Source organism: Rana temporaria, chromosome 10 (genome assembly GCF_905171775.1).
Source record: "Rana temporaria chromosome 10, aRanTem1.1, whole genome shotgun sequence".
Taxonomy (NCBI): domain Eukaryota; kingdom Metazoa; phylum Chordata; class Amphibia; order Anura; family Ranidae; genus Rana; species Rana temporaria.
In genome coordinates, this window is record NC_053498.1 from 20,679,107 (window position 1) to 20,691,608 (window position 12,502).

General features: G+C 47.9%; 1 protein-coding gene across 1 annotated transcript in view; it reads left to right on the plus strand.

The window, feature by feature from the left end:
• Positions 1-11,480, plus strand: part of LOC120916398 (urokinase plasminogen activator surface receptor-like) — a 28,462-nt gene extending 16,982 nt beyond the window's left edge. The window contains exons 5-7 of the mRNA XM_040327353.1: positions 3,919-4,065; positions 6,831-6,941; positions 11,105-11,480. Coding sequence (XP_040183287.1) covers positions 3,919-4,065; positions 6,831-6,941; positions 11,105-11,271 — 425 coding nt within the window. The 3' untranslated portion in view covers positions 11,272-11,480. The remainder of the gene's footprint in view (positions 1-3,918; positions 4,066-6,830; positions 6,942-11,104) is intronic.
• Positions 11,481-12,502: the final 1,022 nt, after the last annotated feature.

Genomic DNA, 12,502 nt, shown 5'->3' on the forward strand with positions numbered 1-12,502 from the left:
TGTCCTCCTCCTGTGGCTACTGATCCCAGTGCCACCTCTTTAGACACTAACAGCCCACCTGGCTGCAGCTGAACCTTTCACTAGCCCTCCTGGCTAGGACTCCACTGTCCTCCCAGTCTGACTCTGCATCCATCCCAGACTGCTCTCTCCCAGTCCTCTCAGGCGTGCCTCTCAGTCCCCTTGACTGTAACACTCACCAGCCCTCCTGGCTGTCTTCCTCCCTGGAGATCTGCCCAGCAGTGTCTCCTCGCAGTGGCGGCCCGTCCATAGGGGGCGCATGGGCGCCGCCCCCCCTCCCCCAAAGCCAGTAACAAAAAAAAAGGGCCTTTTAGAAAAAAAAAAAAAAAGGCCCTTTAACAGCACTACTATGCTCAGGGTGGGCGCCGGTCACAGTGCACTGCTATAGCGTCATGCCAATGCAAGCAGGCAAGACGCTTCATTTGCAGTTTTTTTTAAGCTCTGTGGCTATGTGCTGTGCGCCACGAGCCCATCACTCTCCAGTGTCTCCACAGTCTCCACTCTAATTGGGTCCTGCTGCATCCTCTCTGCCAATGGAAATGGGCGGTGCTTTCCCCAGGGCAGTGTTACTTTTGGTTTTGGTTCCAGGAGGAATCCAAGGTCTCCTGCTGTCCTCCACTTGCCTCTGGTCAAGACAATTCTATGTGTAGGGTGAAGAAGGTCCCTTTTGCACCCGAGTGTGCTGTCACTAGCGGCTCCCACGCGCTTGCGCGGGAGTAATGTCGTCACTGCTCCGGCCAGTCACAGCGCCAGAGCAGCGATACCCGGAAGTCACTCCAGGGGAGATGGCGGAGACCGAGGAGGTGATCGAGTACCGCTGCGGGGGCTTCGATCTCGGGTAAGTAATCCATAATGAGTTGGTATGCTATGCATACTAGCTTATTATGCCTTTGTCTTGCAGGTTTTTTTTTTTTTCATTTTTGTTTTTGGGTTTACTTCCTCTTTAAACAACTAAAGCGACGGGAACGACGGCCATACTTAACATAGGATACGCCGCACATACCCCTCATATAGCAGGGGTAACTTTACGCCGGAAAAAGCCGAACACAAACGACGTAAAAAAAAAGCGCCGGGCGGTCGTTTGTTTCTGAATCGGCGTAAATACTAATTTGCATATTCCTCACGTAAACATACGGAAGCGCCACCTAGCGGCCAGCCAGAAAATGCAGCCTAAGATACGACGGTGTAAGACACTTACACCTGTCGGATCTTAGGCATATCTATGCGTAACCTGATTCTATGAATCAGGCGCATAGATACGTCCGAGCGCACTCAGAGATACGACGGCGTATCAGGAGATACACCGTTGTATCTTGTCTCTAAATCTGGCCCGTTGTGTTTACACTGACATCTCCCCCGTTCTATCTCACCGTGAGACGATCGCGGGTATGCCCGCGGCGATCGAGTCTTCGGGACCTGCGTGCATATCATTCATGGTATTTTTACTATAATTGCATTATTAGGGGTGTGTTTTGTTATATATACTTTTGTTATTATTGAGAAGATCTGTTTGTTTTTGTTATTTTTATCATATAATATATAAAAAAGGAAACAATTTCTATAAACAGTGACGATTCAACAAGGTCAGAATATTATTTGGAGGTCAAGTTTCTCTCCGCAGCTTTCGGATTCGGGTTCCTTTTCTAGGCTTTCCTCTCCTGAGGCCTAAATTGCTCTTAATAACATGCTATGGAAGCAGTGCATTAGTCCTGACAGATTAGGAGGGTCTTACCCACCTTAATAACCCTTCGCCATTAGGGCGAAAAAATTAAATAAAAAATAGCTTAATGTTAGAAAAATACCAGGGAAATGGTCAGCTGTGCTCTGATTTGACAGGTGCATCAAGGCATACATAAAAAGAATAGTCTTTATGCACTTAGGTTGTGTGCATTCCACATCTGACAGCACTTAACAACCTTTTATATGCGGCACTAAAGTTTCACTGTGAGGCAGCGACATCTAGTGGGGGAATTAGGGTAGTGCATGTCACAGAACCAAAGCTCTTGTTCTGTAGGTCACATTTGCTCATTTTAAAGGAAGGAAAAAGTAAAATAAGGAAAAAAAAGCTCAAAAAACATATTTATTAATGTTGCTAAAGCTCTGTTCAAACTGAACTAGAAGTACCTGTAATCCTTCTTTTATACTAAAGTGCGGAAAAAAAGAATACACTTTGTAGTGATATCTAAATCAGTGATCTCCAAACTGTGGCCATCCTCATGCTTTGATTCGGCTCTTGGGGCACCATTTTATCCAGTGATACCAACAATGGGGCATGATCTCACCCTCCACTGTCCGATGGGGCACTATTCCTCCTACTGACACCAATGATGGGGCATTATTCCTCCCACTGACACCAATGATGGGGCACTATTCCTCCCACTGACACCAATGATGGAGCACTATTCCTCCCACTGACACCAGCGATGGGGCACTATTCTTCCCACTGACACCAATGATGGAGCACTATTCCTCCCACTGATACCAGCGATGGAGCACTACTCCCCCCACTGATACCAACGATGGGGCGCTATTCTTCCCACTGACACCAATGATGGAGCACTACTCCCCCCACTGATACCAACGATGGGGCACTATTCTTCCCACTGACACCAATGATGGAGCACTATTCCTCCCACTGATACCAACGATGGGGCACTATTCTTCCCACCGACACCGATGATGGGGCACTATTCCTCCCACTGACACCAATGATGGAGCACTACTCCCCCCACTGATACCAATGATGGGGCACTATTCTTCCCACTGACACCAATGATGGGGCACTATTCTTCCCACTGACACCAACGATGGGACACTATTCTTCCCACTGACACCGATGATGGGGCACTATTCCTCCCACTGACACAATGATGGGGCACAATTCCTCCCACTGAAACCAACAACGGGGCACTATTCTTCCCACTGACACCAATCGTAGGGCACTATTCCTCCCACTGTTGCCAACGATTGGGCACCATGTCTTCCACTGGCGCAATTCTTCCCAATGACACCCATGGTAGGGCACTATTCCCCCTACTGACACCAATGATGGGGCACAATTCTTCCCAATGACAACAACAACGGGCACTATTCCTCTCACTGACAACAACCATGGGGCACTATTTCTCCCACTGACACCAAAGATGGGACATTATTTATTCCCACAGACATCAGGACCTTTTCCCTGCTGATGGCCACAGTGCGCCCCCCTCTCCCCCCCCAAAGTCTGAAGGACACTGAACTGTCCCCTTGTTTAGAAAGTCTGGAGACCCCTGATCTGAATGATAATAACAGGGAGAGGCCATGTAATAAATGGAGATGCAAACGACAATTAAACAAGTAGGGAGGAATTAGAGAATGTAAGATTTTTATTACTGTCTGAGACCCATTTGGGAGATTACATCCTTGTCCTGGAGACAACCTGTGTGCCATGGTGTCACCAGGAAAGGAAGTGAAGGTAAATCTCACCAGTGGGAACACAGATCTAACAACTTGACCAAAATTGTAAGCCTATCCTACTCTATCCAAAACGTAAAGAATGAAGGTGCCCGGGACACAAAAAAAAAATTGCGGGACAATCCCGGGCAATCCGAAGCTCACAGTGTGCAGTGAAATCAGAGTAAGCCGTTTTAGTAGAGGAGAGGATTCCGGTTCAACTGTACAAGACTGAAGGGAAGGCTGGAGCCGAGTTTTAGGAATAAAGTCATATAAAATGCGGGACACTTTCAAGGCCGATGACTGGCTGTTTATACAGTAAGAGCGCTCTCCTTTTACGCCCGAAGTGTCTTTTTAATACCACATTACTTTGTTTATTATCAGCGGATCGCCGTTTTCTTTTGATGCATCGGCCCCAGCTGTGCCAGTATAGCGTCTCTATTGTTTTGTCTCTTTTTATTGCAGACATCCATCACACCATGATGAAGAGCTGTAGCAATAGTTCATCATGTCCGGGACTCGCTGCTTTCAGTAACGGGCAAAATCCGGTTTCGTATTCTTGCAACCATCGCTGCTGCAACGGCAGCCTGTGCAATAAGGGAAACTTTAAAGGTAATTCCGTCCGCATGGAGTATGTTTATTTTAAAGTATCACTAAACCCACATCATAAAAAAAAACGATCAATAAATGGTGTATTACATGCCGCTCATACTCATCCAGTCACTACGAGATTTGTTTTCTGTATTCTGCAAAAAAACTGGTTGATTCTACTGCTCTCTATCTCCCCCTTCTGTCCATGTCCCCGCTGCAGTTGGGGATTTTGCAGTGCAGTGTTGGCAGCTCTGCACATGCTCAGTTTCTACGCTGAGCATTTCCTCCCTATTTGTCAGGAGGGACATTCCAGCAGACAGAATGGCAGCAGACAGAATGGCTCTTCTAGACACATAGGCCCCGGACTAGTTCGTATTTCTTTTCATGCTCATAGAAATTGTGCAAGTGCTCACTCAGGAGGGCATGCGCATTTTCATGCCAAGCAGGCTATTTAAGCTGAGCCTGTGCTATGCTTCAGTGCTGTCTTGTCTACACCTTTGCCATGCATACCTGCAACCTGTTGCTCTGCATCTGACTACTGTTACTGACCCAGCATGTCTTGACTTCTCCTGAATTCTGCCTTTGCCTACGCTTCTGCCTTCGCATCTGCACCTGATCCGTCTGCCTGTGCATGGTATGACCCGGTTAGTTTCAATCTGCTTCTGTCTCTACTGCTGCTGGACTGCTTGCTGCGAGCCCCTGCCTATGATCCACTGGTTTCCATCCGGCATTCCTGCTCCTCAGTCTGCTCCTGTCTCCTGCTCACTGGTGTCCATCCGGCACTCCTGCTCCTCAGTCTGCTCCTGTCTCCTGCTCACTGGTGTCCATCCGGCACTCCTGCTCCTCCAGTCTGCTCCTGTCTCCTGCTCACTGGTGTCCATCCGGCACTCCTGCTCCTCAGTCTGCTCCTGTCTCCTGTTCACTGGTGTCCAACCGGCACTCCTGCTCCTCAGTCTGCTCCTGTCTCCTGTCCACTGGTGTCCATCTGACATTCCTGCTCCTTAGTCTGCTCCTGTCTCCTGCTCACTGGTGTCCATCCGGCACTCCTGCTCCTCCAGTCTGCTCCTGTCTCCTGCTCACTGGTGTCCATCCGGCACTCCTGCTCCTCAGTCTTCTCCTGTCTCCTGCTCACTGGTGTCCATCCGGCACTCCTGCTCCTCAGTCTTCTCCTGTCTCCTGCTCACTGGTGTCCATCCGGCACTCCTGCTCCTCAGTCTTCTCCTGTCTCCTGCTCACTGGTGTCCATCCGGCACTCCTGCTCCTCAGTCTTCTCCTGTCTCCTGCTCACTGGTGTCCATCCGGAACTCCTGCTCCTCCAGTCTGCTCCTGTCTCCTGTTCACTGGTGTCCAACCGGCACTCCTGCTCCTCAGTCTGCTCCTGTCTCCTGTCCACTGGTGTCCATCTGACATTCCTGCTCCTTAGTCTGCTCCTGTCTCCTGCTCACTGGTGTCCATCCGGCACTCCTGCTCCTCCAGTCTGCTCCTGTCTCCTGCTCACTGGTGTCCATCCGGCACTCCTGCTCCTCCAGTCTGCTCCTGTCTCCTGCTCACTGGTGTCCATCCGGCACTCCTGCTCCTCAGTCTTCTCCTGTCTCCTGCTCACTGGTGTCCATCCGGCACTCCTGCTCCTCAGTCTTCTCCTGTCTCCTGCTCACTGGTGTCCAACCGGCACTCCTGCTCCTCTCTGATACGAGCAGACTGATTAGATCAGAGAGGAGCAGGAGTGCCGTATGGACACCAGTGAGCAGATAACAGGAGAAGACTGAATAGAGAGGAGCAGGAGTGTCGGACATTCAGTCTGCTCCTGTCTCCTGCTCACTACTGTCCATCCGGCATTCCTGCTCCTCTCTGATCTACTCAATCTGCTTCTGTCTCCTGCCCACTGCTGTCCATCCAGCACTCCTGCTCCCCTCTGATCTACTCAATCTGCTCCTGTCTCCTGCTCACTGGTGTCCATCCGGCAACTCCTGCTCCGCTGTGAACCACTGACGGTCTTCCCCTGATTGATCCTGAGCGTCTGTCCAGCTCTGCTGCCAACAAGACCAATAGGCACCCGTGCCACTCGGCACTACAACACCACCTGTCTGCTCTATCAAGGGCCCTGAGTCAGAGGTCTAAGGCAGGTCTTCCTCATTGTATCAGGCTCTTCCACCAGGTACACAACTATCACATCTGAGCAGCCCATCAAACTATAGAGCAGGGATAAGCAATTAGCGGACCTCCAGATGTTTCCAAACTACAAGTCCCATGAGGCATAGCGAGACTCTGACAGCATCAAGCATGACACCCAGAGGCAGAGGCATGATGGGACTTGTAGTTTGGCAACAGCTGGAGGTCCGCTAATTGCTTATCCCTGCTATAGAGCAATGAGACTCAACCCGATAGAACACCTATGGGATGAATTAGAGCAGAGACTGCTAACCAGACCTTCTCCAACATCAGTGCCTGACCTCACAAATGCGCTTCTGGAAGAATGGTCAAACATCCCCATAGACACACTCCTAAACCTTGTGGACGGCCTTCCCAGAAGAGTTGAAGCTGTTATAGCTGCAAAGGGCGGGGACAACTCAATATTGAACCCTACAGACTAAGACTGGGACGCCAATAAATTTCATGTGTGTGTAAAGGCAGGTGTCCCAATACTTTTGGTAATATAGCGTAGTTGCCATTTCTGGATGTCTTCTGTAAGACTGGAAATCCTTACTTTTGGAGTTCAAGTTCACCTTAAAGCTCACCTACTTATACAAAAATTAATAGAACAAGCGTGTCTTTCTGTTCCCTCTCAGTTGAAGATCCTGGAAAGGAAAATGGATTGGAGTGCTACAGCCGATCGTCTCCAGAAAAAGCCGGAACTATGCGGTGTAGGGGGCCGATGACGCAATGTGTGGACTTGATGGGTAAGAGGTGACAAAACCTGGTGAGATGCGGGTTTATTAGTCTGAGGTTGTTGGTTTTCCCACCTACCTTTGTGAGTTCCTGCTCATCCTGTTGATGCTGAATATTGTTACTGAATTAAAACAAACCTTTGTAGATCATTGGGAGAATTGGCAGAGCTTAGCCATAAATTCAATGAAAGTGTACACCAGTGATGGGGAACCTTGGCACCACAGATGTTTTGAAACTACATTTCCCATGATGCTCATCTCCACTGCAGAGTGCATGAGCATCATGGGAAATGTAGTTCCAGAACATCTTGGGTGCCAAGGTTCGCCATCACTGGTCTAGACTAAGTAAGACAGTGAAAATAAATCAGAGAGGGACACAGAAGAGGCTTTTCTGGCCATATAGCTCTGCCAGCTGGTCACATGATGGGCAAGCCGCCATTTTTCTTAGATCTGCTCCCCGTGGGGGGTCCTTGGTGATGTAAATATAACAGTGCAGTAGACCGCATCACTGTACATATGCATAGGGCAACATAATGACCCCCCCTCCGAAGGTTCATGACACTTCACACTCACATAATGTCCTCAATCTTCTGCATTAACCACTTGCCGACCTGCCGCCGTCATTTTACGGCGGCAGGTTGGCTCCCCTGCGCAAGAGCACGTAATATAACGTCGGCTCTCGCGCAGGCCACTAGATCGCCGCCGGGCACACGCGATTGCTCGTTACAGAGCGGGGACCTGGGAGCTCCCGGTCCTGTCAGGGAGGGAAATGCTGATCTTCTGTTCATACAATGTATGAACAGCGATCAGTCATTTCCCCTAGTGAGGCCACACCCCCCCTACAGTTAGAACACACCCAGGGAACGTACTTAACCCCTTCCCCGCCCCCTAGTGTTAACCCCGTCACTGCCAGTGGCATTTTTATAGTAATCAATGCATTTTTATAGCACTGATCGCTATAAAAAAGCCAATGGTCCCAAAAATGTGTCAAAAGTGTCCGAAGTGTCCGCCATAATGTCGCAGTACCGAAAAAAATAAAAATGTGATCGCCGCCATTACTAGTAAAAAAAAAATATATTAATAAAAATGCCATAAAAATACCCCCTATTTTGTAAACGCTATAACTTTCGCGCAATCAATAAACGCTAGTTGCGAAAAAAAATTACGAAAAATATGTAGAAGAATACGTATCGGCCTAAACTGGGGGGAAAAAAATGTTTTTTTATATATTTTTGGGGGATATATAATTTTTTTTCAAAATTGTCGCTCTATTTTTGTTTATAGCGCAAAAACTAAAAACCGCAGAGGTGATCAAATACCACCAAAAGAAAGCTCTATTTGTGGGGAAAAAAGGACGCCAATTTTGTTTGGGAGCCACGTCGCACGACCGCACAATTGTCAGTTAAAGCGACGCAATGCCGAATCGCAAAAAGTGCTCTGGTCTTTGACCAGCAATATGGTCCGGGGGTTAAAGCGGTGGTTCACCCTAAAAACGACTTTCCCCTATTACACTGCCCCCCCGCACTACAATACGAATATGCCTTTAATTTTTTTTTTTTATGCTGTACATACCTTGGTACAGCTATTCACCGTGTCCTCCGGGTTGCGAGTCCCGCGGGAGTGGGCGTTCCTAACATGGCGGTGATTGACGTTTTGACTAAAAAACGAGCTCCCCCCGTCGTGTAAGCAGCGTCACGATTGGCGGAAGGAGCCGAACGGCGAGTCGGCGCTATACTGCGCCTGCGCATCGCCGTTCGGCTCCTTTCGCCAGTCGTGACGCGGCTTACGCGACGGGGGGGGGGAGCTCATTTTTTAGTCAAAACGTCAATCACCGCCATGTTAGGAACGCCCACTCCCGCGGGACTCGCAACCCGGAGGACACGGGTGAATAGCTGTACCCAGGTATGTACAGCAGCAAAAAAAAAAATTAAAGGCATAATCGAATTGTAATGCGGGGGGGCAGTGTAATAGGGGAAAGTCGTTTTTAGGGTGAACCACCGCTTTAAGTGGTTAAATGACCCTAAGGCATCTGGCAAAGGAGTCCTCCTTTCTGCTGCCAACTGCTGACACAAGGTGGGATAGAGACAAGGGGGGTGCCACAGCTGCAGCAGAGGTGCAAAGGCCACATGAAATGGCCTGGGGGACCAGATTTGGACCTGTGTTTGGCGCATGTGCTGTAAAGTGTCAAACATCCACACAATCAGAACAAGAATTGCCGTACTTCCTCTACTATGTGTGCTTTCTATGACATCAGTGCCATCTAGTGGCCTCAATTTCTGATTGAGTTATTTCTGGAGAAAAACGCATTATGGCGATTAGGTGGTGCTAACGATATGGGATTTACACATATGGAACCTTGGATTACGAGTATAATCCGTTCCAGGAGAATGCTCGTAATCCAAAGGACTCGCATATCAAAGCAAGTTTTTACATAGAAGTCAATGGAAACAAAAATAATTTGTTCCGCATTGACTTCTATGGCATGCAATACCGCATGTGGCCAGAAGTGGGGGGGGGCGCTGGAAGCCTTGGATATACTCAGGGACAGCTCGGCTGAACTCTCGTAAAGGCTCGGGAACAGAGTATTTACGAGCAGCTCCGATCGGCTCCGGCGCCCCTGCACCTCTGGCCAAATGCGGTACTGCACACCACAGAGGCTTGAATCCTGCTTTTTTTTAACGAGACAACACTCGCAAACTAAGCCAGGATATAAAAAAAAAAATGGTTGTATTGCAAAACGCTCGTTAACCGCGTTACCTGCAATCTGAGGTTTCACTGTATCAGGGAATTGTCTTGATTTGTGCAGATTTTTTATGCATAGACCCCTAAGTGCCATTCAGCCTAGATGACGGAGGACATCTAGTGGATGAAATGGATTACTGTGGAGGGCAGCATTGGAGAGGAGGTGTGTGTTGCAGCAAGAGCTGCTTTTTTTTTTAAATCTGTTTTAAACCCCTGTATATACTCGAGTATAAGCCGAGGCACCTAATTTTACCACAAAAAAATGGGGAAACTTATTGATTTGAGTATAAGCCTAGGGGGTCCATCTGCATGCCTCACTGTGTCCATGTGCATGCCTCACTGTGCCCATGCCTCACTCTGCCCATGCCTCGACTGACGTTTAATATGGGAGTCTATGGAATGGGGCTACATGTGTGCCAAGTTCCGGGTCCAGGGGACCTACGACCGGCTGGTACCGGGTCCCCAAAGTCACTGGAGAAATTACCGTTTAACATGGGAGTCTATAGAAGGGGTGCCCGACACTGAAAAATGTGGTGCCCCCCGGCCGTAGGGTGACCACATTTCCAAACTGCCATTCAGGGACACACCCCCTCTCTCACCTTCCCCAAAAAAAGATGAGGGGGGATAATGTAGTCTCGGGGTGGATTGGGTATTTGGCGGCGGGTTATTTGTCAGGTGAATGTACCACTTGCCATCAGATGCAGTGCCAGTTGCCACCCATAGCCTGCCACCAGATGCAGTGCTGCTGTCACTCCTTGGTGCATGAGCCACGTGTGTAGAAGGAAAGGATTGGCCTCACTATCTGGAGAGTGAAGATCACACCAGTCCCTGCTGCTTGCCACTTGGTGCCGGAGAAGGAGGAGATGCCGAGCTGGGTGGGGACAGCAGTGCTGCACTAGGCGCAGGCCTCGCTCCCGGTCTCACTGTCTGAGAGTAAATTGTCACTGGTTGCAAGATGCCAGTCAGCAACCAGTTCTGGAAATGTAGTTACTAGTTAGTAGGCGGTGGCTGTGTCCTCTATTTTCATTCCGGGACACTGTTTTGTCCCGGAATGAAGGTGCCCGGGACACGGGACAGACATGTCAATTGCGGGACAGTCCCGGGCAATCCGCGACACATGGGCACCCTACCCGGCCGTAGGTCCCCCAGACAACAAACTTTGCACACTCGTAGAGGAAGAGTGGAGCTATGTGTGCCAAGTTTCCAGGGGACCTACGACCGGCCAGTACCGGGTCCCCAAAGTCCGGGAGATCAGGTGCAAAAAGGTGACTTGAGAATAAGCCGAGTGGGGCATTTTCAGCACAAAAAAATGTGCTGAAAAACTCGGCTTATACTCGAGTATATACGGTAGGTTAATTTATACCCGGTGTAAGGCTCTTTTTTTTTTAATACCCTGCTGACAGTCAGTTAATGATATATTATTTTTTCATCAGGCACAACGAATTCCGGTATACCAGTTATGAGTGGATGTGCCACCGAGGTCTTCTGTCAAGGGCTCTACCCAACGTTTCCCATACCCGGATGGACAAGAACTGTGTGCTGCACTGGGTCACACTGTAATCATGGCAAGAGCACCACTACCCAGGATGGAAAACATTAAAAGCACAATATACTCTGCTCATTGAGAATCAATGAAGATCCCAAACAGGGCTGATTTAAATTACAAGTGGGCACCGGGCCAGTGACCCCACCTGCGAGCCCCCAATGCCTTTTACAAGCAAGCATCGATTGCTTGCACATTATAATAAGCTTGTATTAAGCTTCCTCAAAAAACAGAAAGAATAAAGAAATCATTTTATATTCACAGAACCAAGCTGAAGTGTGATAATTATTGCATTAGCATACAATTCTGCGAAAGCTCAAAAATCTTCAGAGCCGGTAAATCCTGCGTTTCCCATGCACATTAATAAGCGGCTAACGTAACCAGGTGATAAATGTTTCAGTAATAGGATTTCCAAATATGTAGTGTTGTTAATGGAAAGCTTCCCCGGTGAAGTGTGGTCACAAAGATGACTTCCACCATAGAGTTGTAACGGTAACTCACTAGACCCGCCATTCTCAACCAGGGTTTTGTGGAACCATCAGGTAGCTAAGGTAGGTTCCTCCAAAGGTAGCCTTCAGAGTCTGAAGGCTACCAGGCACCATCAGATGGGAGGTCAGTCTGAAGTTCAGACTGACCTCCCATCTGATGGTGCCTGAATAGTTTTGGGTCTAAGCAGGGCCGCCATCAGGGGGGTATAGGCAGTGCACCTGTAGGGGGCCTGGGTGGCATATATATATATATTTATTATTGTTAATATTAAAGGCTCCAGAGGTCCCCGGATGGCAACCCCCCCCCCCCTTTTTTTTATATATTATATTTTAAAAAAAAAATGTGAGAAAGAGAAAGAGAAAGAGAGAAAAAAAAGAGAAAGAGAGAAAGAAAAGAGAAAGAAAAGAGAAAGAGAGAAAGAAAAGAGAAAGAGAAAGAAAACAAATTATATATATATATATATATATATATATATATATATATATATATATATATATATATATATATATATATATATATATATATATATATATATATATATATATATATATATATATATATATATATATATACACACACACACATAATTTTGTTTTATTATTTTTTAATTATTATTATTAAAGGGCCCAGAGGTCCCCAGGGTCCTGGAAGGCAACCCCCCTGTTTTTGTAATTTCTTTTTATAAAAAAATAAATAAAAATGTATTGTTGTCAGTGGGAGGAATTGTGCCCCATCGTTGGTATCAGTGGGATGAATTGTGCCCCATAGTGGTGTCATTGAGCCCAATTGTTGATGTTAT